The sequence below is a fragment of the Schistocerca gregaria genome, chromosome X (genome assembly GCF_023897955.1).
Source record: "Schistocerca gregaria isolate iqSchGreg1 chromosome X, iqSchGreg1.2, whole genome shotgun sequence".
Lineage (NCBI taxonomy): Eukaryota > Metazoa > Arthropoda > Insecta > Orthoptera > Acrididae > Schistocerca > Schistocerca gregaria.
This window is the reverse complement of record NC_064931.1, coordinates 634,545,214-634,572,829: the sequence shown is the minus strand read 5'-3', so window position 1 is coordinate 634,572,829 and position 27,616 is coordinate 634,545,214. Positions and strand designations below refer to the sequence as shown.

At 40.7% G+C, this 27,616-nt stretch overlaps 1 protein-coding gene across 7 annotated transcripts in view; it reads right to left on the bottom strand.

Annotated features, from left to right (window-relative positions):
* LOC126297938 (ecdysone-induced protein 74EF) overlaps nt 1–27,616 on the bottom strand; it is an 844,422-nt gene that overhangs the window by 342,863 nt on the left and 473,943 nt on the right. For 4 of the 7 annotated variants that reach the window (XM_049989256.1, XM_049989259.1, XM_049989257.1 and 1 more), the window contains one exon: nt 23,704–23,907. In XM_049989256.1, the coding sequence (XP_049845213.1) occupies nt 23,704–23,907 (204 nt within the window). The remainder of the gene's footprint in view (nt 1–23,703; nt 23,908–27,616) is intronic. The other 3 variants (XM_049989260.1, XM_049989262.1, XM_049989261.1) reach the window with 3 other exon arrangements.

Genomic DNA, 27,616 nt, shown 5'->3' with positions numbered 1-27,616 from the left:
ACTAACCTAAGGGCATCACACGCATCCATGCCCGAGGCAGGATTCGAATTAGAGACCGTAGCGGTTGCACGGTTCCAGACTGACGCGCCTAGAACAGCTCGGCCTACATCGGCCGGCATCAGCAGCTGCACTCGGGAATTACCATCCCATGTGTAGGCTGCCGTTAACACCGTGAGATAAACGGCTACGTTTGGAGTGGTGTCGTGACTGGGAAGCCTGGAATCTGATGAACAGCATCGCACTGTGGTCACAGGTGAGTCGCCGTTGTGCACTACCCTGCATGACCATCGTCGGCGAATATGGCGGCGACTTGGGGAAGCTCCCATGTTTTGGAGAGGCACAGCGGTATCACTCCAGGCGTCATGGTGTGAGGAGCCATCGGGCATGACTTCAGTTCACGCCTGGGAATAGTGACTGAGGTGAATGTCGCGGCGCGACGGTGCATCACGGGCATCCTGCGTTCTCATGTGTTACCTCTCATGCGAGTATATCAACGCACCACTTGTCAGGGCAGTGCTCGTCCGCACATGGCACGTGTCTCTAGGAATTGTCTGCGTTATGTTGAAGTACTCCCGGCGCCAGGATGATCTGTCCCCAAGAGATCACAATGGACGTCAACTCTGTCCCATTGCCAGTATCTAGGATATCAAGGACTATTTACTACAGTTGTGGACAAAATGGCCTCAGGAGAGGATACAATGGCTTTATGACACCCTTCCCAAACAAATCAGTGCACACATCCAGACCACAAGAGATGCAACCTCATACTGATAATTGGGCTCATACTGCCAAGTTCTTTGTAAATTTGGTTCGATTTTGTAATCACTGAAATGTTGTCACGAACCATCTCAACCAGCGATGTTTGATTTCGTTTCGTCCTCCCCTACTGGGTGCTTCACTTCTCTTGTCAGGCAGTGTATTTCTTTATTTAAATTATATGCTCAGCGGACGAAATATCAGTCACTTCCTGATTCGAGAGGACGATGTTCGAATCTCTGTCCATCCATCCCGAAACAAGTTCCCCCTGATTTCCCCTAAGTCATTTCAAGTGAATGCCGAAGTGATCTTTCAGGTCAAGTCGCATCCTTCCCCTATCCTCTTCCGCCTGAATAGTAATGTCTCGCTAGTGACGCCGACAGCGATGACATAAATTCCAAAGCCTCTTCCTTCCTTCTTTCGTGCCCGACAGAAAGCAATCGCCAGCAAAAGTTAACTAAAAGATAACTCCACCCGAACAGGCTATGAAGGCACACTTAGCTCTTGTGAGGCAAACTGAGGAGCTACTTCATAGAGAAGTAGCGGTTCCGGCCTCGTAAACTGAAATACGATCGGGAGTGCGGTGAGCTGACCAAATGTTCCTCCAAATCCGTCTCCAGTGACGCCTATAGCTTTACTTACCTAACTCGTGGAGAAAATCTCCTTGATTGAGGGGACATATATACTATCTGACCAAAACTATCCGGACACCCCTATGTAATGCGGAATTGACCACTAGGTGATACGAGAGGCGTACCTGCATAAAAGTGGAAGGGGAGTACTGTGTTGTCGGTAGGAAAGCACTAACAGCATGACCAGGAGAGCTCAGTGCCTTCGAATGTGGGGTAGTGATTGGATGTTACCCCAGTAACAAGTCAATCAGGGACATTTCAGCCCTTCTAAAGCTGTCCAGACCAACTGTTGGTGACGTTATTGAGAAGTGGAAACGCGAAGGAAGAAACACGGCTAAACAAAGACCAGGAGACCTGTACTGACCGCTGAGCACTGCAGACGATGGTTGTCAAAAAAATTGGATGAAATCAGAAGAATGAATCACTTGTGAGTTCCAAAATGCTGCCAGTAGTCCAGTTATCACACTCACTGTGCGTGTGGAGTTACAAAGAGAGCGGTACAGTCATCCAGCGACACCTAATAAGCCACATATTTCTGTAGTCAGTGATAAGTATAAAGGCCGACACCACTGTGCAGTGCATGACCGGAAACGAATGATTTGGAGTTATGAATCACGCTACATCCTGTATACACTCAGGCTGTTATTTAAACTTTTTTTTATTCCACAACAGGTTTTGGCTCTTTAAGCCATTGTACAATGATTACGTATAAGAGTTATCATGTGACTAAAATAGCAGCGTCCTCATATTTTGTGTCTCCATCTATTTTGATTCACAAAAATGTGACTGTTCTTGATGTTTTGACACTTGGCTTGGTTCAAATGGCTCTGAGCACTATGGGACTCAACTGCTGTGGTCATTAGTCCCCTAGAACTTAGAACTACTTAAACCTAACTAACCTAAGGACATCACACACACCCATGCCCGAGGCAGGATTCGAACCTGCGACCGTAGCAGTCGCACGGTTCCGGACTGCGCGCCTAGAACCGCGAGACCACCGCGGCCGGCTTTGACAGTTGGAATGTGCTCAAACTACCTGTCAAAACATCAAAAACAGTTACATTTTTGTAAACCAAAACAAATGGAAACAAAATACAAAAACAATGCCATATTGGACATATGGCAACTTTTACAGATAGCTGCTGGACAGTGCTTTGAAAGGTCGAGACAGGTCGTGAAAAGAAAGAAACGTTTTGAATAAAAAACAGCCTGAGTGAGAACAATGCCGCACTGATGTGGCACAAATCCCATTTCAACAACATTTATCTTTTTTGGTATTCGGACATCAAAAAGCTTCAGTGTGATTAGTTCCTTCACGTTTGAAGAGCGGTACTGCTCCGCAAATGTGTACTGAATTGATGGATACCCGTTCCAATTGCTAAACAGGTCTGAATTTTATTTCGCGACCGGTTTCGAGTTTTATATTGAAGCCATTTTCAGATACCACCTTAATAGTATAACAGGTAGGCAACTCCTTGCAAAACATTATCCCCGGATGGTGTTATAGTTTAGTTGCAATTAAGTAGGTAACATCAGATTTCGAGCTCAGATATCGTTTAGATAACAAAGCATGTTTTCCGTGTTACGTCTGATGGAAAAGTACAGTGCAGCCAGAGCGGTAAGATGTAACGGTACATGGATGAGGCTCCTGGACGTCGCGTAACGGTACAGGAAGGCATAGCGATTACAGTCACGCTGTATCTTTCAATGAAAGTCGCTTCTGCCATGATGTGAATGGCGACTAGGTTCATATGGAAGAGGTCTCATGGGTCTCGGCTGCTGTCAAGCATGGAACCAAAACCATCTACTTATAGCGACTCTATGCAGGAACTGGTCATGTCAAAAGGCAGATCGTATACATTGCTTATTCAGGAGTGCTGTGGTATTAGCATATCAGTGGGACTGTGCTGGATGAGAGTACCGGCGCAAATACAACCACATCACCGTAATGACGAAGTGACTGCTTTGCTACCTTGTGGAGGAGACATGAAACAGCGTCAAACTTTATTTTAGGTGCCTTACTGCAAGTACTTACGTTCAGATTCAGCTGGTACGCAATTGTGTATTTTTTGTCAGAGTAATGTTATATGTTGGTATAAACTTTTATTCGCTTGTTTATGTTGGCGTTACTGAAGTATTTCGAAGACAGTAGCAAGAATGACCTCCGTCAAGCAAGACTACGAGATACACAGCAAATATAATGAACTGTAGCTGCTAGATCATGTGTCTTTCTCAGGCCTAGTAACAACACATTACTGAAAAAAAGTATTCCACATTTCACTTTGTCTGTTCTCAACGGAAAACACTGTAACTGCGAATAATGCGTTTCTGCTTTTTGCAGCTTTTTGACATGGAAACGATTCCGATTTAGTCACGGCATCGTATAATGCCTTGCCTTTGAGGACACGGATGATGATAAAATCAAGAGCTATCGTTTTCAGTAGCAGCTAATTACGCCAAACACTTACGCGCCATAGCGAAATACTGAACATTTCTTCATAGTTCCTTAATGAACACTCAGTACATTGTCTTCTTCCTGTTCTTTTGACTGTCATATAATCAACAGTGAAGACAGAAGTCACATCTCTGGATAGCATGAAGTACGCACATCACTTTTTCTTCAAGGTGGAAAGCACAAGTCTTGTATTTATGTTTGCGATAGGAGGTAATACTTTGTTGTATTTTCTCTTTCTGAAGTCACACGAAGAAGGGGAAAATGAGAAAGATTACAATAAGTCAGTTTAAATCTATAGATGACTCATCACGTACTTTTCCATGGGCTGGTACATAAGGATTCCAAAGAAATTCTCTTACGGGCAGATTTTGCAGAATGACAATGTTTTGATTGTACAAGGCAGTTTCAAGACTTACTCATGTACACTATGTCCTAGATTCACGTACTTTATTCAAAATATTGATACAATTTACGTAAATGAAAAATAGTTCAGATGACTCTAAGCCCTATGGGACTTAACATCTGAGGTCATCAGTCCCTTAGACTTTGAACTATTTAAGCCTAACTAAACTGAGGACACCACACACATCCATTCCCGAGGCAGGATTCGAACCTGCGACCGTAGCAGGCGCGCGGTCCCGGACTGAAGCGTATAGAACCGCTTGCCCACAGCAGCCGGTTACGTAACTGATTTAAAAAAGTATTTGTAGGACCTTAGTTCAGGTATTTTCGTTAAGGTTCATTTTCCCATCTTCATCAGCGCATTGTTAACTCGAAGCTAATAGTTCGGTAAGCGAACACTTCCTTGCAATGCTGTGTTCCAACCTGCGACTTAGAAAGCTGGAACAGGAATATTCATAAATATTACAGCTCATTTAAAACAGCAAAAGTAACACTTCGTCCCAGTGCATAAATCATTACGACATAGCAAAAGTAACTCTTCGTCCCAATGCATAAATCATTATGATAATCTTTTCTCTCTAAGCTGAAACTAGTTACCGGACTGTATCGTTTAGCTATCTCACTCGCGTCATGTTCTCTAAAGAGAATTTTACAGTGAACGCTTAGATAAACGAAACTGAGTCGCATTTTAAAAAGGACGTCCTATACAGGCGCGTGCACTTAAAGGTTTTACGGACGGTACAAACATAAACAAAACAGAAAGTGCAGCCTAGGAATGAATCCGAAGCATCTGCATCTAGCCATTAGCAAAAACCAAGCGTTGGATCGAGAACCGATTCTGGACCTCTGCCTTTCGGGTGAACGTCGGAATGACCCCTTCAGTGCCACAGCCGGTCTTCTTTCTCGTACTTTTCCAATGTGAGCTTGTGCTCCGTTTCTACTGATTTAGATCATTGACTTGACGATAAGCTGCAGTCTCGTTTCCTCTAGCTCTAATGTAGCTCCTCTATTTTCATACAAACTCTCTCGTAAAAGTTGCAGTATTCTTGTGATAGGCTTAAGTGTATAGCAGGGAGTGGCTTAATCACAAACAGTGAAAAAAAAAAAAAACGATGTTGAACTGACTTCCATTTAATTACGCTGTGCTTATGTTTGAGAGTACGGTACGGAAAAAAATCCTTTTGGGTTTAGGTTGTTACATAACAGAAAGTGATCGCTCTACATACGCGCATGCATATAGAAATCACCAATTCCCTATTACAACTTGATTAGTGTACAAACCGTTACGCCGTTTTCAATTTACGCCATGTAGTAAAATTAAGATCACTTGACGGTGAAGAATGTTCTCTCAGAACACCCAACATTTATTAAGAAAGTCCAAAAGAACACAAACTCACAGCTGTCACGTCTTCGAACCCCCGTTCTGAGAAGAAGAGATACAGGAGCCACAGAGGTTGACGCTACAAGTGGCTGAATCTCTCTGTTACATCTTTGACCTTCTTGAGTACAAGGTTGGAGATAAAAAAATCTCGAAACTTCTTAGCCTTTCTATTTAAACATCATTTCTTCTGTAACATTTGGCCTGAGCAATTTGATTTCCAAATATTATACAACTGCTTTACCTACAACCGTCTCTTCAGTTAGAAGAGCATTTTCTTTGTAATCATTATGAAGGTAATCAGTTCCTTTTCCCGTAACCGTGTTTACATGACACAAAATTTACTGCAAAAAATAAAATTATTGAATTTTTATAGCCTAAACACGCACAGAAACAATAGCATCATTTTCTGTGGGCTTTTGTTAGTTAATGATTTGAAACTGTTTTCCAAAATGTTTTATGAGACAAATTCGTAAATATATTATGGCCTGAGACTAATTACTTTTTTATTTTTCAACATCATCAAAATCTACGAATTGTGCATCCCAGTGACAGATGAAAATTTTATTTAAAATAAAAAATTCCGATCACGCATTTGAGCTGCAAAAAAATGCAAATATGAGTAAATGTGATTTCAGTGACAAAATTGTACCGATAAACTTTCAACTGCACGTGGAAAAGCTCTGAAAAAGTAGACCGCAAATGTGTCACAGTTGGACGGATAAAAGAAATAGGAAAAATACATATAGTATTAACGGTCGTTAGGAGACATGTTTCGCAATGGTTATACAACAAATACTAATCAACACTAGGAGTATATTATGCAAGTTATTAAATGAACTTACATTACTGCTGCTCCTCTTTTTTCCCCTCCAGCTCATTCAGAAAGGCGATCGTGTAAAAATTTCACAAAAATTAATGGACTTCGAGCACAACGTAGGAGACTCTTAGTGATCCTTTGTCACGAAATGAGAAAAGGTCCTATTGCGTGTGCCGAATGGCATCTGCTTCCGTGGTCAAGGTCAATAAGCGCGGGTGACGTACTGCCTCTCGAATCGAGTGAGGGAAAGATTTTTCATCATCGTTATTTGTTCTGCCAGGCAAGAGAGATGATGCCAACAATTCCTCATCGGCACACTGTGTGCTAAGGTTCTTTGTTTGATTTTGTACTGCTCTGCAGTGCCTGGAGGAGTAAATTCATAAATTACAGCAAGTGATAATTCGCTCATTGAACGGCAACTCTACGTTCGATGGTATTTCGGAGGCCAGCATGAAGAAGAGCAGGCCTATCACAGTTTACTCTTTCCATCCTTTCGCTAACAGAGCTTCGGTCCACATTCGACCGGGTGATTAAGGACTATTGTGGAGATCCCTTGTTATACTCGGCAAGGATTTGTGAACGATGTGACAGACTTACGGCTTATACATTTTCTCTGTAACAGGACACAAACGAAATCATGTTGGATGCAGTCGGTGGTATGATCATGTAGCGAAATGTTCATTATCCAGCGGAGCTTGGGCATTTGCACAGCATGTAGGTTTCTTTCTTGCCCGTTTTAATCAACCAGTGTTCGATAACATGCAGCACAGTGGGAGGACGAACGTCTCATAGGTCTTGGCCTTATGGGAACTGGTATGAGCTTCCTCCATCGCATCCTGGTTGCTTAATACTATCATCTTTATTATCACTGATACTGTTATCAATTTGTAAATAAGAAACAAGGTTAGCGTAGTGCTTAAGGCACTGGACGCATATTGGGGATAAGTGCACTTAATATCCTCATGGGGTCATCAATTTTAGTTTTTACGTAGAATTATGTCAGGCGTGTATTCTCTATTAAACCGGGGACCTAGAAACGACGGAGAGGCCTCGTCCGCCGTAGCTCACAGTGGTTCACAACCCCACAAGAAGCCACACCAGTCCACCCAGCGCTCCCCCGCCACACACCGAACCCTGGGTTACTGTGCGGCAACGCGGGTGGTTGGCTAGGTCGTCTCCACTGGTAGCCGACCGAGAGGGCGCGAGCGTGGTATCTTATCGTGCGGCGCGGGTGCCATTGCGTCTGCAGCGTGGCCTTGCGCCGATTCCGCCGGTGTTAACTTCAATTGACGGCCTATTGGCTCTGCTAGGGCCAGACGACTGCCCCAATTCGGCGGTCACTTACTTCTTTTTACCAGCTTCGTTCTTCTCTGAAAAATTCCGTGTCCCAAGTACGCATCGTGGATTCAGGGTCGGAGGAAGCGAATATGGTGACGTGGCTGGCGGTCTTCCTGGTCATAACTGCTTCATCTTAACTATGGGAAGCTTCGCACGTTGAGCTTGCAATACAAAGCAGTAACGCCAACAGGAAATTATTTTCTTCTCTATTTTAAATGCTCGTTGTATTTGTCGTCTGCTGAGAGGGCGTGTATGTCAGTCTCCATCGCATCTAGCAGATTTTACCTTATTACCAACAGCGACCCCACGCGAGCTAAGCTAAAGTGTAGTCTGTTTATTTTTTAATTTTTTTAATGCAGATTTTTATTTAAACCGGTCCAGAGATGATGACATGCTAAAAAATTTCCGAACACCATATCGGCTACACTACCTTTTCTTTTACACACTTTATACAGTCTTCCATAAGTGATTATTATTAACTGTTTTGACTTCTGAAATTCAGGTTTATGATTAGTTGATATTATTCCCCACTTCTGCATCTTCTATTCCCTTATTCATCATACGGTACTGCTTTTTCCTCTGAAGTTGTCAAGTAACTAGAATTTTTTTCTTATCCGTCTCCAACACCAAATTTTCCTTCAATGAGATTGTACAGCTGACAGCTCCTTCTCAATAAGCAACCGATACAGTCGGATATCATCCTGCACGTCAAGACCGACATCGATTTTCATCCTCCAGTTCTTCTGGATACGCCAGCGTTTGATATATTATCTGTTCATTTTACTTCCTTTCAATATGTTTCGAGTAGGTGGTGCCCCAAGTTCCTAAACATTTGAACAACGTCATGATTTACCCATTGTGTAGAATGCCTTCGTTCGTAATGTTAATAGTGACAGTTTATATAACATGAATGAGTGCACTGTGTAGCACTTTCTTATGACTGACAGCGAAATTTTTTTACTATTTGGCAACAGTGACGACTTCATGGATTTTATTACTTGAAGCCACTGATTTTATCGCCTAGTATGAAGTTATAAATGTTTTTTATGAACCTGATGATCGTACATGGGCCGACACTGGTTGTTCAATAAAGAAATTTTATCAGCAGATCTTGACAGTAAGCCATGACGTTCTTCTTACTTTTTCCACTTTATAGAGTACATCATCTCAAAAATTTCCTGATATTTCCTTGTTTTTTTTTTCACTGGTCAAGTTGCTGAGCCTTATAGGGAAACGTTCCAATTGTAAGACATCTGTAAATCCAGAGACAATCTACTGATAATAAATAGTCTCTTTCGTATGAAATGAGCCTCGTTCTAGTTTCCATGTTGCTAAACGCATCTTTTGTGCCTAGACTTCATAAGTATATGAAGTGGTTACACTTCACAGTGCCTATCCCCTACTAAGGTTGTCAGTGGTCTTTCTCGTTCAGACAGTCTCGTTACATTTGACTTGTTTATTTATTATTTATTTGTTTATCTATCCGAGTCCAAAAGGTCACTAAAACACAATATAATCCCAAACTCACTTTGTGAGACTAGTGTTCAGCAATCTGAACAGCATGGTCATTCGCTGCAGACAAGTATTCCACGACATAGGGTTCGCTCAGATTACTGAAAACCAACAAGTGTTCAGTGCCATTCCTGCCTTACCCCTCACTAATAAAGCTTATTCTCACTGATACCCTACTTCTTCAAATTAGTGTTGCACCTTGCCACCTCCGTTCTCAATCTGATGAGCGTTTTCTAAGTACCGTGTTAGAGAAGACAGTCTGATGGAAACTTCTCTTTTGCTGTCCATAAACCTCCAGCGGATTTTGTGCTCGGCAGCTCAATTCGGCGGACTTCTGCTGGAGTTGGAATGGTGCAGTTGTAAGAAGGAACCTTACTCTGGATTTCAATCGAGGGGATAGGAGTGAGCCCCAAACGATGGATACCTTGGATCTGTTTCTCGCTTCTTCTTTCCAATTTCAGCTGCTACCCGTCTGTTGACAGTTGGAGCTGCTAGTACTATAAGCGGAAAGATCTTACTGACTGGAGTTGGTCTTAGGTACCCAGTGACTCTGGGGCCTGTCTAATGAAAAGCCACGTCATCTTGATTAGCATGTACGGAGTTTCTTCCTATCACCAGCCTGTTAGTAAAATTTTGGAGATTTTCTTTCTGACTTGACAGTATGTCTTTATGAGTCTCCTTCCGGCTGCAAAAACTCTTACTCCTGTACCACCACCGCGTTACATACACACAATTATGGTTATTATGGCTTCAAATTGCTGCCCTGACGCTTATCTTCTACCTCCTAGACAACTGTCGCCTGACAAACAGACATTTGAAAGTCGCAGAAGATGAATGCAGTTGTCTGAGACGCACGACGCAGGCAGACTCGTTTCGAAAGTTCGTGACCGACCAGGGAGAAGGCACTTGGAGCGCTTCTACGGTTCGCAGGCCTGGCTTCCCAGTTTTATTAAGCAAGGCTCCAAAGCCGCTTATCTATTCGTAGAATTCTTTCTGCCTACCAGAGGAGAAAGTCCCGACTTCTTAAGATCTCAAGAGAAATGAAATAAGGGCAGCGGCATTTCTGAAGTTTGCTGCACCAGTATTAGGTCACGTGGCGACCCTTTACTTTCTGGAGACGAACGTGAACACAACAGCCGCCAGAGTTCCAAAGTAGGCAGATTACGGGAATGGTTTTTTTACATCTGCGATCTGGCCCCAGACAATACGGTACCGAGATTTGCCAGTCATCCATTCGGACACTGAAATTATGTATGGCCGTTAGGATATTTCCATATCCGCGTAGCAGAATGCTTTTCTTTTCTTCAAGGCTGTTCTCAGATGCCTTTCCCACGAACTTATACGCTTTACATTACACATTGTTGTCACGTGTGTGCATTTATATAAGATTGCACTTACAGAAGTCGCCGAACGTATGCGAACAAGGGCAGTAACAATGGTAGTAGGCGTATTTATTTACCGAAAGAGTGTCCCAGAAATATAGTTAAATTTGAAATCGATCTACGACGCTTAATATGGCAGGAAAGCGGCTTTGAAAATTCCAACAGCAGCTGGCAAAGAGGTATATACGCATTCTTTTTTTTTTTTTAACTTCCTGGCAGATTAAAACTGTGAGCTGGACCGAGACTCGAACTCGGGACCTTTGCCTTTCGCGGGCAAGTGCTCTACCAACTGAGCTACCCAAGCACGACTCACGCCCCATCCTCACAGCTTTAATTCCGCCAGTACCTCGTCTCCTACCTTCCAAACTTCATAGAAGCTCTCCTGCGGACCTTGCAGAACTAGCACTCCTAAAAGAAAGGATATTGCGGAGACATGGCTTAGCCATAGCCTAGGCTTCAACTACCGAGACCTGTACCTATCCCATGATGAGTTCAGCTGGGAGCCGACACTGAAGAGCCAGCACAAGTTATGTCCGTCAAACTACAGTCTGTCCCAGGAATCTGCGATCCAACTGCTCCAACTTGACGGAACCGACAAAGTCATATTTACTGTTTGGAGTAAGTGAACCATCGTAGCGGTCCGCTGTTAGTGTGTTTAATTACCGCTGACTAGTATGGGATTCGTACAGTGCTACAAGGAAATGTGTCATTTACACAAAGTATGACTCGAAATATGGAGCACTGAAAAAGAAACCAGTCGCATTGACTACTGTTCATAAGTTCAGCAGCCTTATTATGGAGGATTAATAGAAATTTTTGAGTGGTTCAACAGAGAGCGACGCGTATCGTCACAGGTACCTTTAGTGAGCGCGACAGGGTCACTGAGACGTTCATTAAATTCCATCCTTCTTCTTCTTCGCCTTTTCACGTTTCTCTACAGGGTACACACTTTCATATGGGTTGTGGCAAAGTTAGTAACAGTTGGTAGCCGGATACCCTTCCTGACGCCAACTGCCCCCCCCCCCCCCCCCAAGGCCTCCCCACCGGTACAAAATCTGTGTACCACAAATTTCTGCTTCCAGAGTAAATCGCACGTGGCAAGTGTGAGAAGGTTGTCTAAATGTTTGTGTAGCGTGTATCTGAGGCGGGCCGGTATTTATCTAATTGGATCTGGGAAATCATCTGTAAACCACATCCAGGCTGGCTGTCTCACCAATCCTCGTCGTTGATCAGCGATGTGGATTCGATCCGAGACAGGCTCGTCTCTCCGAATTCTGCAAGCAGCGCGTTAACGAGCTCGGCTGTCTGGGCGATCCCTCCTCAAACTCCAATGACAGACGCTAAAAGAGAGGCGTTATGCACCACAGAAAGGTTTCTCCTGAGAACGGAAGTTTTCAAGAAGAATCAGACAGTACATTACTCTCTCCCTTATTCATGCCACGAAATGACTATGGCGGGAAAATCAGAGAAGTGGGAGCTCAAACGGAGTTTTATCTACAGTAGTTCTCTCCACACACTGTGCGAAAACAGAACAGGAAAGACGAGAACCGACAGTGGTATCATAAGCACCCTCCACCACACACCGAAGGTGGCTTGTGGAGTTTACAGCTAACAAGGAAACGTCGTCGACTTGACCTATTTTAAGGAGAAAAGAGTACACTTGCAATATATCAGCCTCATCCATCGATCCCGCTTCAAAATTTGATCCACAACTCTGACGATTCCAGAATGAGATTTTCACTCTGCAGCGGAGAGTGCTCTGATATGAAACTTCTTGGCAGATTAAAACGGTGTGCCGGACCGAGACTCGAACTCGAGACCTTTGCCTTTCGCGGGCAAGTGCTCTACCATCTGAGCTACCCAAGCACGACTCACGACCCGTCCCCACAGCTTCGATTCTGACACTGCCTCGTCTCCTACCTTCCAGACTTCCCGAGTTCGAGTCTCGGTACGCCACATAGTTTTAATCTGCCAGGAAGTTTCTTATCAGCGCACACTCCGCTGCAGAGTGAAAATCTCATTCTGGAAACACCGCCAAGGCTGTGGCTAAGCCATGTCTCCGCAGTATCCTTTCTTCCACGACTGCTAGATTCGCAAAGGTCCCGAGTTCGAGTCTGGGTCCGGCACACAGTTTTAATCTACCAGGAAGTTTCATAGCTCTGATACTACGCAGTTATGACCTTCTGAAAGTACGGCATTTAAACTTCCACGTGCACCAGTTTTTTGTCACTTACTCCGCCCCCAAGCAACCGCCTAATGCCTGAGCGCGAGGTAATGAACGACAGAGAGACAGCCAGAGCCCTCCTATTCGCGGCATGTTGAAGGCGAGGAAAGAGGTGAGGGCAAGTGGACACGTCTGCCACAATTGTTACGAAATCTTGTGCGATAACACATGTTATTCTACGCGAAAAATTGCAAGGAGTATGAGTACGTAATATGTCAACTTCACGCATACATACGTTCAATATTACTTTGATAATATTTCGTATTGATATCGTGCAGCTATATATAAGACTCAAAATAATAATAAATAAACCGAGGAATGGTTATGAAATGAAGTTAACGATTTTCCATTTACAATTTAATCACACCAATGACCACGAAGAACAGCGCATCTCATAGAGATGCAGCTTTAAAATCCAAAGGAAATAACGCACAACAGAGATGATAACAATTAAATACAACTACGCTATTTCTTTAATGATACACTGATTCATTTCACATATTTGCACAGCATTTGTGAATCGCAACATAAAATTGTTCAAAGCCGAACCTCACAATAACCCTCGGTTCGGTGTGGGGCGGCGGTGGGGTGAGTGGACTGCCGCAACCTGTTGTGGGGTTGTGAACCACTGAGGGCTACGGCGGGGACGAAGCCTCTCCATCGTTTCCAGGCCACCAGTTCAATACATACATACATACGTATAATTTCTACAGTTGTTCAGAATATTTACTGACTATTACTCTCTTGGATAAAATCATTGTATGGAAATTTTAACTCGTATTATTCTTAAAGGGACGAACTCGATAGATGTAAAAGTAATTACGACCTTCCGCGGTGAAAAAAAAAAATTGTAAGATTGAGTTCAGTACTTAGTACTTCCTTCTGGACAAATGCGCCCATGTTGATGGCGTGTTCACTGATATACGGAAGGCATTCAGCAGAGTTCTATTCTGTTGTTTATTCACTCGATTTAGGACTCCTAGAAATTTAATTCTTTCATGAAAACATTCCTACATTTCAAATGCGGTGGCGGCTCGTAACCATGCATTCCACACATTCCAGTTTGCGAACCTATGTGCACTGGAATAATTTTGCTTCCATTATCGAATACGTTCACCTGTGTCAGTTTTTACGAAAAACTGTGATACACCCGGTACATCACTCTGTATTGCTAAACGACACGGAAACCGCACGCATTTGCAGGTTGCCTATCAAACGGCTTCCAGGGGCAACAAAAATTTGATTTTCAACATTTCGCGTAGTTATTGATCGAATTCAAAATTTTAAAATGCTGTAATATTCCACTCATTAAGCTGTATAATCTTGTGTTAGAAGTTTAACACAATGAGAAAAGTATTACAGTTAGAAACTGTGTGTTTGTCTCGAGGCAACGGAACTCACGGCCCCACCATTTGAGAAAGAGAGCACTTAGCAACTACCGACGAACTTTACACATAATTTATAACCTTTTTGAAACTCTATCTCGTTGCCAGCCCCCACAAAATGTGAAAGGCAAAGAGTTTATTGCTCAGTACACTTCAGCTGTTTATGCGGTAAAACTGCAGCATCGAGCATTACGTTTTAATTTCTTACTTGTTTGCTACTAACTCTATTCGTAACACACTTTGCATCCGGTATCTACACATATCACTGAATGTACATGGAAAATCATATCATTGTACGACACATAACGCAGGAGATAATGACGTCATAAACATTGAGATGCGTGAAAAAGTTACTTTTGCTTGAAATGGAACACAAATTACCCACACTGTATTGATCCAGTATTTCATAAAGAGAGCACTCAGCGACTTCTAACAAACTTTAGCGTAATTTCAAACCTTTCCCAAACTTTTACTCGCTTACATGCCTAAAACAAATATTTAACGCATTAACTCATCTGCAGCCAGTTGTCTGAAGCTGTTTTATCCATGTGAGTTCGATTCTTTTAAAGAATCGTGGATTCCTCTGAGGTTTGCGCCCCAAGAGCCCGCTTGGGTTTTAAACCGGCCTTACACGTCTCCATCATTACTCTAGGAGAGTATCTCCTCCTCCTTTCCTTATGGGTTGAAGGTGCGCACGTGTCGCTTAAGTCTAAAGAAATAATTCTGTTAGTATCCTCCCTTAAATCGAGAAATATATTTCGCTACTTTCTGGGAATACCGATATTGTGTAAGATAGAATCTGCACACCAGACAGATTGATCTGAAGAGATGTGAAAAACCGCATATGCCGGCCGGAGTGGCCGAACGGTTCTAGACGCTACAGAAGTTAAGTCCCATAGTGCTCAGAGCCAATAACCGCATATGATACACCTTTGCTCCGTAGGAAATGGTTAAAATTCCATTTCCTGTTCGGCCACCATACTTCAGGCTCCCGCAAATTAAAATCGATCCTCTATAGTAAGGAAACCGAATCAAAAAGTCGTAGTTTGCCACGCAGAAAAAACTGCCTTCTTAATTTTCAGAACCAACCTCCTGTTGGTGGAATTATATTTCTGTGCGCCTTTCCCCTGAAGCTCGCCCAGGGTCTTTTAAGAGCGGCGTCGTATGTTGTGCAAACCGTGTCTCTTGTGCACTCCGATCTCTAGGTCTGGGTCAACACAGAGTGCACGATCGGGTGTGGAAACTCATTTATCAGTTTGCGTAATAGATGATTACACTCTTTTACTTCACAGTTATATTCATTTGCTCAGCTTCGATGTGTGTGCAGAGTAAGACAGAATGTGGTTTAACTTTTCTTCAAACTTTATGTTGCTCTTTTCTCACTTCTCGCTCTTTCCTGAGCGTCATTTCGCGGTTCCGTACTGCCATATAAGGGAGATGTTGCATTTCGAGCTGTTAGGATCCGTACGACCTTCTGCGTTGTCTTCGAGAGTGAAACTTTGCGAAGGCAACTTTTATGTTAGAATACCGTACTACAAGGAGCATTTTGGGACCTGTGGGTTTTTATTTGTATGAAAAACCACGCTTCTTGTAGCATTTATCGTTTTATTGTTATCCATGTTTAATATCCTGGTGGGCTTGGGTACCTTAAACAACACTCTAGGCGGGCGGGACGCCCACGCAAGTTCTGCTCACAAGAAGATGGCCGACCGAAGTTTACTACACCTGCCGCAAAAGCGCTGCTGACTGGAGTGTGCTGGAAGTTCTGCGAGGCAAACGCGAAACCCAGACAACTCGCAGTCACGGGCAGCTTTATGCGCGAGCTTGTATCTGATATCAGGCGTGTTCTAGCCTTTCAGTCCCAATATGCGGTAAAAGCAGGGTGTTCCGTTGGCTAGCCCAGCATTGTCTCGCCCTCGTGATGTAGCGGGCATTTTTTTTCTTATTTTCACAGAATGGTAACGAAATTCACTTTCTTTAAGTGTCGCCTGTGGCTAAGTCATGTAAGCTATTTAGAACTGACACGTACATATTTACTGACACTCATTGTTTACCTAATAGGCCTAGTAAACGAGCTCCACCGAAAACCAAAACGCCCTGAATGGCTGTATTCAAAGGATAGGGGAGAGCGTTGTAGCTTGATACACTTTCAGACTTACTTCTCTAGCCAGTCGTCATGTAATATACGTTTAATATATTTTTTAATTCCATTTTTAAACGATGGCATTCGCTTTCTACGTGCTGCCGTCTTTTTTCGTGAAATTATGAAAATTACTCCGAAAAATTAAGATTTTTCCAAATGTGAAAAATGTTCCAGGGTACAACTTGGTCAAGTACCTAAAGCCAAATATTCAATGTCAATTTAAAAGCACTGCAATCAAGAACAGCTTCATAATATTGTACATAATAGCCTACCTCTTACAGTATTACTCTACTACACAACAAAACTCAATAAGTGAAATCAAATTAAGCAAAAGTATTATCAAAAACCATCCACATGTTCAATACACTTTGAAATAGAAGCCAATGGTAAATAAAACAAATTTCCTCCATTTTCAAAACAGGTAAGATTATTGAGACAACGAAGAAAATCAGTTCATTTGCAAGTATCACATGTTCAATGGTAAAAGGTCTTCCACTGTTTCAAGGTACAAGATGATGCACAACCAACAAAGCATGGCTCAACTCTCCACATGTTATACACATAGATCTACAAATATGTTGCACTTTATCCAGCATAAAAGTTTGTATGGTAGCTGAGTAATTAAAAATTTAACCCAAACAGCTTTACTGTATTATTTGGCACTTAAATGTATCGAATGAAAAATATTTACAAATGCTGCACAAAATAGAACCTCATGTTTAAGAACAACAAAACCTGTAGAAAATGATGGAAATTGCTTATTGTGATCTATAGTGCACATTCCTTCATGTGATTCTAAAACCAATCACTAGATTGAAGCACTGACCAAAAGACATCATATTTTCCTAGGAACAACATCATATTTTCCTAGGTACACTATCCTCTAGGTAAAACACGCTCTACTACCTGTTATGCAAAGATATGTATGCACTGAATTGATAACCTTTGACTTCTTATATATATACGTGCAACAATGTGTCAATGTCGTTAAAGTCTGAGCAGATGTATCTTGACAGCAACAGAAAATTGAATGCAAAACTCATATATTGCATACTTTCAATGCTTGAAATTTTTATATAATACGTATCTAATATGTGAGCTTCTAGAAATGACATGATTACCATTCAGTACTGGTTTACCTCAATTGTGAGATAGTAGGACCTACAGTTGGAATAATAAATCCAGAAACAAGAGTGTACTGGTACCCAGTATCTGTGATGATTTCTCTATATCACTTCAGGCAAATGCCAAAATGGTTCCTTAGAATAGGGCATAACTGATTTCCTTCCCCATCCTTTCATAATCCGAACTTTTGTGCTGTCTCTAATGACCACACTGTTGACGGAGCATTAAACTCTGATCTTCTTTATTCCTTCCAGTATCTGTAAGTGGATGCAGGGAAGGGGCAGGTACCTACAATACATTGTATTTTGTGTGGAATTGCAAATACTTTTGATATTTCACTATAAATGGCAGAGTCAGTGTGGTGGGACAGGATCTCAGTCTGTGAAGACTATTTTTCTAGGGAAGGGAGGAAGAGAGGCAGCCACCATCCCTTGCCCCTCACTGGGTACACCTTTGTCTAATGGGTATACTTATTTCACACAACTTTGAATCCTTGAAATAATGAAATGATCATATGGCATTGTTGGCCGGGAGGTCCCATTCCTGTTCAGCCACCAAGTGCAAGTCTTATTTCAGTCGGCACCACATTGGGTGACTTGCAGCCGATGATGAGGATGAAATGACGATGACCACACCATACCCAGTCCCCGAGCAGAGAAAATCTCCAACCCAGGCGGGAATCGAACCTGGGTCCAGTGCGTGGGAGGCAAACATGTTACCACCCAGCTAAGGAGGTGGACTTTAAATCCTTGAAATCTTTAAAAAATAGATCTATGACAAGGAAAGGTCCTGAATGACAATATTTTACTGAAAATGATAAATCATATTGTATTTGGAAAACATGTTGTCTCCTTTTCACTGTGTTTCTCCAGAACCAGTACACTTCCTGTAGCAGTACAGTCTGTAGCTTTGTGAGTAAGTATCAGGCTAGGGGTCCAAGGGCTTCAGTAGAATCAGACAATGAGGACTTGAGTGAAAGCCTTAAAAATCATTCTTTGTAGTTTACAAGGTATTCTAAAAGGCAAGAAAGAAAGCAATAATAGGGAATGAATTACTTCTGTCTCACAGGCACTATTTTGTTTCCTGCTTCATCGAACTTTCCTTTATTGTTTGTTAATGATCTCTGTTTCTCCCTGATTTTCCATTTACTAGCATACACAGTTACACAGAACAGTTTCATCATTCAGGAAGGACCACAGACTATTAATAAATATTTCATTAGTTAACTGTCTATGCACCTGTAATTTAACAGACTAAAAATACTTCTATCTTGTATCTTTACTGTTACTTTGTTTGAATAAACTGACAGAATGTTCACAAGACTACTGCAAAGTGTGTTCAAACATGAACAGTTATAAAAAAAAAAAGGATCTTCACATTAAGACATAAACCGATCTTTTACACAAAAAAATTCAGAGAAAATTCATTACAAACCAAGATAGTATACAGGCTTAAATGATGAGGACTGAAGTATGAATTAACATTAAGGGTTGAGTTAGCTCATAAATCAGCAGATTTGTGTGCTGAAGATGTAGTGATAAGGACATATTAAGAATAATGAGAAACAGGAATCAAAGAAAAAACTTGATGAATATGTCCTATTTTTATATACAACATGTACATACCATGTAATTATTCTTGCTGTGAAAGTACTGTCATCTAAGTTGTCAGGGAGATGTTGGACTAGTTAATTTTGATTACTCCCTACCACAGCTTAGTGTTTTCCCTCTCCATTTGTACCCTGTAACAGTACCCTAATTGTTTAGTTCTTTGTTGTAAACATTACACACTCATCCTGTTTTTCTGTGCATCCCATAGAGCCTCAGCACACATGAGGAAAGACAAAAGGTTAGGCTTTAATGTCCTATCAATGACAAATTTATTAGAGACAGAGCACAGATAACGATGAAGAAAGAAATGGGTTGTTCCTTTCTCAGAGGTTAAAGCTTAGCTATTGACTTAAGCAATTCTGGGAACCTACACAAATCTAAATCTTGATGGCTGAGCAAGAATTTGAACTCCCATTCCTCCTGAATTTGAATCCAGTGTGGTAACCACTGTTCCTACATACTTAAGTTGTCTGATATCTCTTCTTTCCACAGTAATATTATTTTCCTTCTAATATCTTGATTATATGCTCATTTATTTTTAAGTAGCCTTTTCTTCTTTATGATAACACTTTCCTTCCTGTAATGAATTATTCTTTGGACTGTTTATAATCCTTTATGATTAATCTTTGGTTTATTCCCTGGTATTACTCTTTACTCCTGACTCCCCTCTGTATAATCACATTACTTCTCTGGTTACCAGTACCTTTCTCACTTCAGATTGTTTTGTTTTTCCCTCTTTCCACCTCAAAGTGTGGCCCATATAGTAACATGATTCGGCTTACGTTCCTTCTCAGCAAAACACTGATAACACACATGAAGTATAACTGTTGTTACACTTTAAATGCAATGAACTATAAAAATTATGTACTTAGTCTGAAAGAAAAGAGAGAATCTGTTACAAAAAGAAAAGCTACTGCTTTCTGATACCAGATTAGCTTGTATATGTGCTAAGCTACAAGTATGGCAATGTGCATGGGGTATTAATATGTCACAAATGGGGCAAGGCTGTGAGATCTACACATGGAAATGAAAGATATTTTTATATCATAGAAATCATAATTCACACATCACACAGTCATGCTCACTGAATTAATGTAGTTGCAAACCAAGTAGCAGACTACCTGCTGATTTTTGCAATCATGGTTGAGTCTAAGCTATTGACAACTTCAACTGTTATGATGACTAGTTATGAACATGGGTTCCTATGTAACTTTCTTTTTTTTTAAGTCACTCAGTTGGTTGAATAATGCTGGTCACACACATAACTCAAACCCATGTGTGACTTAAACAGCTAGAAAATGTGTGTTTGCTATCACAATAATGGTTTAGTGCTTAGTATGAAGGCTTCAGGTGTTATTGGTTACATTCTGTGACTGTCAGTTGTTACATATAATTTTGTACAGCACTTTGTTAGTGATTGCTTTGTAACCAGATATGGCCTCCTTTTGTGCTTGACAATGTCAGGACAATACATTTGAAAACAATGCATGGATTTCTGAAATGTCCTACATGATTAGTTGGCTCCTCATTTATTTTGATCTACATATTACAATGAAGAATGACACATTAAAAATAAGTGGAACATGCCTGCTCTTACACTTTTCTAACAGACTCCTCAGTTCATTATTATGATGAGTATTCCCTCTATGGTGGAGCACCTTAGCAATTCCCTCCTTATAAGAACATATATGTCCCCTTCCATTCAAATCTTGACAGATTTTAATGTTAATATTCTTTTATACATCTGAAAACACAAAATTGTGTTTGTAGTAGCCAGTGCACATACAATTATTTCAGTACTTTTGTATAGCAAAAAATTTAAAAAGCAATCTATATTTCAAATTAATTCATCTGCATGCATAAATTTCCTACAAGGCAACAAATGGAAGTTTCTGAAAGGCAAGAGATTAGTATCTTCCAAAAACCTCCATGAAATTCTTGAAAATAAATGCAAGATACATGTTGAATGAAATATCCTCAGACCTTATATTGTCTCAACAATTGATTAAGGCAGTATTAGAGGTTGTCAACCATAAAAAGCTAAAAATAATCAATGGTATTGCATATCCAGTTGTATGTTAACTTCACTGACCCTCAAAACATAATGAAACTATTCATTGGCACTGAGAATTTTATGAATAATTTCCCTTGTTCTATGTGGAATGCAATAAACCTATTGAAATTGTTCACATACCTCCATACTCTACACAAATCACTCTGACATACACTGCAGAAACATTTTGTTATTTATTTAATCTATTACCACCATCTGCAACTAGCCTTATTACATGATTCACAGCAGGGTAGAAACATTGAATGTGTCATCAATATCTTGAATAGTGTTACAGCAACTGTGATGAGACATGATTTTTATCAAAATTGAGTCACTTGGCTGGAGCTGAATTTCAGCTGCCGTATGTATAGCTTCCACTCTGCCACAGAAATGCACTGTCAAATACTGTATTCAAAGTCCAGCAAGCCTGTGTGAGAAGTCTGACACTCATATAAGTTTACTCTCCTATTTCTGAGAATGTCAGATTTCAGATTAAAGCAGCAGTTCCTCCACAATAGCAAGATCATTCAATTTCACCAATGCAAATTACTATAAAATTATAAAAAGTTGGCATGCCATGTTGTTTGGTAGTTCTGCCAGACACGTCTCTGCTCAGGTGTGTATACTTAAAAAATGTATGCAATGTTAAATTAACATTTAAGCATCAACATATATTCCCGGTATGCATAAAATAAAATTCATGCAAAAACTCCACTCTCTGTACATACTAGCAGAATGAAAAGTATTTGAATAATGAATGTTAAAGCAAGTGTCCAATAAGTGTGATATTATTGGGTAATATGAGTGCATCACGTTTTTGGCACTTACCTATAGGGTGCCGCTGATGTATAATGGAGGTTAGACATATAAATTTTATGAAATTGTTGTTTTTGTTCTTTTTGTGATAAAATATTTTTGAGTAGTGTAAACTTGGGAGATTCAGAATAAATAACTTTTCTATAAACATTTAGAAGTACATTGAAATGGTCAAATATGAGAGCATTTGGACTACTTTTTTCAGACTGATGATTTTTTTCAGGTTAGGGCATATGCCACTATGTTGAAACCTTTTCTTATTACATAATTAAGAAGTCTCTCCTTGCAACAGCTTCAGCTGCTGTGAAAATAATTACTACACTTTTATATAAATGATATATTACTCATGCGACTTGCACATGACATCATAATTCCATTTGAGCTACATTTTATGGACTAAAATATTTATGATCTGTTCTTCAAGAGAAATTAGATTTTCTGTAATAATATGATGAAGAAAACAGTAAAGAAAATGAAAATATTTATTTAGAATCTTGTAATTTCATGTTCAGGGGCTCATCTTTCAGGAGCTAAAGAGGATGAGAGGATAAGTGCAAAAATGCAGAATTGTAATACTGAGAAGTTCCAATCAGTGTGGACACATGGAAAGGGCAGATATTTAATTGACATGTTGTAATGAAAATAAATCTTTGGAGAGTAAAAGCCAACAAGAAGCTATATAAAACCTGAAATAGTTCTATAGCTATTATTTGTAGTATTTGTTTGTTGTTACATTTTGGCAATAAACAGTTTTTAAAATTAAGTAACTACTGGCAAGGAAATGTTACTTTTATTTGATGTAGATTCTCATGTTTAATGGCAAGGTGTATATTTTATGTATGATATTAATATTCATGTTATTTTTGTTGGAAATTGTCATAATTTTGTTTTATACACCATATTCAAAACTATTTATCAGTCTTAAGGAATTAGGAAAAGCTATGTACTAAAGGGAGTCAGTAATTCAAATTCAATATTAATTCTTGACAGCAGCACCTCTGCAAATAGTTTTAGGTTTGTAAATAGACAAACAAGGACATAGTTTTGAGGTTTGTGAAAATGACTGATTATTTTCATAAGATCAGAAACTTCTTGGGATTGCAATAAAAAAAACACATTAGATGAAATTTATGTAAATCAATGGAATGAAATTGAAAACATCATGAAATAACTTATCTCATAATGTTTTCACTGTCATTCCAGTAGATATGGTTAATTTTTCTTTGTTTAATATTATTTTTATGATAGTAAATCATAAGGCACGACAATAAATCCCTAATCCTTCACCTACATGGAAAATCTGAAGTCTGTGGCCAGTAAAACAACATTTTACGATTGGCAGCTAATATTACAATTATTTTATGTATTTTCACTCATAAATAAGGATCTGCATTTCCTTGCAACAACTATCTGAAAAGTGTTTATGCTGTTATGTAATAATGTAAGTGAAACAGACTCTGTTAATTTTTCACTATCCTTCTAGTGTGGTGAAGGTATAATGTAAAATAAATATGTATTTCTATAAATTCAAATGAACACAGCGAATGATCTGCTGAGGATATTTTTTTGCAACTCATAAGAGCAATAATTTATTTTTGTTCTCAGGAAGGCAATTCCACAAATTTAATGTACTGAAGTGCTAAACCAATCGAGACCTAAAAGAAAGACTTACCTTTACCTGGTAGGAGCTCAGTCTTGACCCGAGCATATGTGCATGCTGGAGGAACCGGTGGGATGGCTGGTATGCCTGCTGGAGGAGCTATGGAGCTAGGCGCTGACACAGGGGCAGAAGCCGAAGCAGAGGCTGACACAGGGGCGGGGTTGGGGGCAGGAGCAGGGGCTGACAGTTTCTCTGCACAAGACACACCAGCTCTTACTGTAACATCATGCAATAAAAATGTTTCAAAAACAGTGGCACATAGGCTTCATAAATAATAATGATGTCAATACAGATTGTTATGTTAAAGTAGAACAAACTGAAAGAGGCACTCAAGAATCTGCAATTAAAATGCTTACATGCAGCAGGATTAGGGAAACAAAAAATTTAGCTCATGCTGACCACATGATGGTCATGCCTATATCATGTTAATGTATTAAGATTTGAATGACATTTATTATCCCTTTCATGTAAATTAGACCGTAAAGGAAAAAAAGGATGATTAGTATTTTACATCCCACTGACAACAAGGTCTTTAGCTTCTGCCACCGGAAGTCAATCTGGTTACTTCTACTGACCACTGACAACAAGGTCTTTACCTTCTGCCACTGGTAGTCAATCTGGTTACTTCTACTGACTAGTGGTCATTTTAGCTCTTTTGGTGGGCAGCAGACAGTATGGATTTTAAAAACATTTTCATTAGGGTTTCAGAAAATTTTACAATAAAGTATTTTGTAAATAACTGTTATTATATGCTTTAATTTGCTGTAACTCTGCTTTATAATTCTTTTAAAGTAAAGTTGCTTCCCTACTTTATAAATCACATTGCTATGGAGACAGACGGCACTCAGAAAATTTTACTACTAAGAGATATGAAAGTGCATGGTAGGTAAAAATGGCTGACTCCCCTTGGCTTAGACCATACTAAATGAGTAACACGGATAATAAAATTTTACTTCTAACAGTACAAATGCAAACTGTCCTTAATTAAGTACCCTGAGTTGTATTCTGATTGATATGCAGTAACAAAAAACAACTATTATTGAATAATGTGTTACTGGACACTACCAGATGAAGGGTGTGATTCTAAGACATGAAGATTTCAATATGACATAGTGAAACTTCAAGTTGCCAAGTTCCCATATGGGATGTTTCCCAAAATTAGTGAGGTCATGAAAGTAATCAAAATTAATTTTCAGTTTTAGTACATAATTTTCTAAAAGACCAGATTGAAGACACTCTGGAAATTACACTACAGTTTGCATAATGTGTGAAATGAGGCCTTAAAAATGAGACAGAAGAGTTAAAATCAAATGACTAATTAGACAATACTTTCATTTTCACTGGAATTCATACTGGCTCTGGTCATATTACAGTGCAAAAGAACAGAAAACAGATAAAAATGAAAACATAGAGGAAACCTACTTATGCAGATCAACACTGTTGCAATAGAAAATGTTGGTGTGAAAGAAAGCTGCAACCATCCATACTGTTCTTGAAACAATGTTTTATTGTTCTATAATAAGTTTTGGACTTTGGTCCCTAACGAGTCAGTTTCGAAGATTTCTCATATGCTTTTTTACATATTCATCTCAAGGGAATGTTGTTCTTTATATATTACAAGAGAGAGGCCAGCTTTCTTCATATAATTTATAAAGTTAATCTTTTTCTTGAGATAAAAATGCAGAAATTGTGCAAGAAATCTATGCTGTCATCTGATAATGGACCTAGGCAAGATACTAGTTATAAAAAAAATTATTGGTTAAAACATGTCTGTTGCAGTTTTCTTCCTGCCTAATATTTACAAAAATAGATACAGAGTTATCAAGCCATCATGGATAAAATAATACAAAGACATTTTCGGAAACACTAGGTAAAAATCTCATAATCTTTATTTTTTAAGAAATAAACTATACAACTGCTTGTTCTTTGTTTATTATAAACATCAAGATAAAGATTAATCCAGAAGAGTTCTCAATAGATTGTTCTCACAGTTATTCTGTGTCAAATGATTAAATGTTGATGCTTTATGAGTAAATTTCTCTCACTCATTGTTAAATAATAACTGTTGAGTGGTTTGTATTGTATCTCATGCCCATAGCATACCCTGTAATATTATGATGGTGTCAGCAGTGCATTACCACTGACTTAATTTAATTTGTGTCCTTACTGTGTGTGTTATTTTTAACTTAAATTTTGGTCACATTGTGTAAGAAACTATTTCATTGTATGATAATACAGATATTATCAAACACAGTTTTGTTGCAGGTTCTATACTACACTTTGCTGCAATCAAGTATTAAGGGTAGCATCTTCATTACAGTGATGCTTTGTAGCATACTGTCATCCTTGTCCAGCCTTAAGACTTGTTAAAGTATGATGAGTGTCCTCATTAAATTGGTCTGAAAGAAGAAGTTGGACATTCAGATGGAGTAGTAACATTTCATGGAAATGAAATTTAAACCACATGAATCTTGAGAAAATCTGGGAAACTAGTATTTCAGATGGACTATGAAACAATTTTCCTACTTCCATTCTACACTCCTGGAAATTGAAATAAGAACACCGTGAATTCATTGTCCCAGGAAGGGGAAACTTTATTGACACATTCCTGGGGTCAGATACATCACATGATCACACTGACAGAACCACAGGCACATAGACACAGGCAACAGAGCATGCACAATGTCGGCACTAGTACAGTGTATATCCACCTTTCGCAGCAATGCAGGCTGCTATTCTCCCATGGAGACGATCGTAGAGATGCTGGATGTAGTCCTGTGGAACGGCTTACCATGCCATTTCCACCTGGCACCTCAGTTGGACCAGCGTTCGTGCTGGACGTGCAGACCGCGTGAGACGACGCTTCATCCAGTCCCAAACATGCTCAATGGGGGACAGATCCGGAGATCTTGCTGGCCAGGGTAGTTCACTTACACCTTCTAGAGCACGTTGGGTGGCACGGGATACATGCGGACGTGCATTGTCCTGTTGGAACAGCAAGTTCCCTTGCCAGTCTAGGAATGGTAGAACGATGGGTTCGATGACGGTTTGGATGTACCGTGCACTATTCGGTGTCCCCTCGACGATCACCAGAGGTATACGGCTAGTGTAGGAGATCACTCCTCACACCATGATGCCGGGTGTTGGCCCTGTGTGCCTTGGTCGTATGCAGTCCTGATTGTGGCGCTCACCTGCACGGCGCCAAACACGCATACGACCATCATTGGCACCAAGGCAGAAGCGACTCTCATCGCTGAAGACGACACGTCTCCATTCGTCCGTCGATTCACGCCTGTCGCGACACCACTGGAGGCGGGCTGCACGATGTTGGGGCGTGAGCGGAAGACGGCCTAACGGTGTGCGGGACCGTAGCCCAGCTTCATGGAGACGGTTGCGAATGGTCCTCGCCAATACCCCAGGAGCAACAGTGTCCCTAATTTGCTGGGAAGTGGCGGTGCGGTCCCCTACGGCACTGCGTAGAATCCTACGGTCTTGGCATGCATCCGTGCGTCGCTGCGGTCCGGTCCCAGGTCGACGGGCACGTGCACCTTCTGCCGACCACTGGCGACAACATCAATGTACTGTGGAGACCTCACGCCCCACTTGTTGAGCAATTCGGCGGTACGTCCACCCGGCCTCCCGCATGCCCACTATACGCCCTCGCTCAAAGTCCGTCAACTGCACATATGGTTCACGTCCACGCTGTCGCGGCATGCTACCAGTGTTAAAGACTGCGATGGAGCTCCGTATGCCACGGCAAACTGGCTGTCACTGACGGCAGCGGTGCACAAATGCTGGGCAGCTAGCGCCATTCGACGGCCAACACCGCGGTTCCTGGTGTGTCCGCTGTGCCGTGCGTGTGATCATTGCTTGTACAGCCCTCTCGCAGTGTCCGGAGCAAGTATGGTGGGTCTGACACACCGGT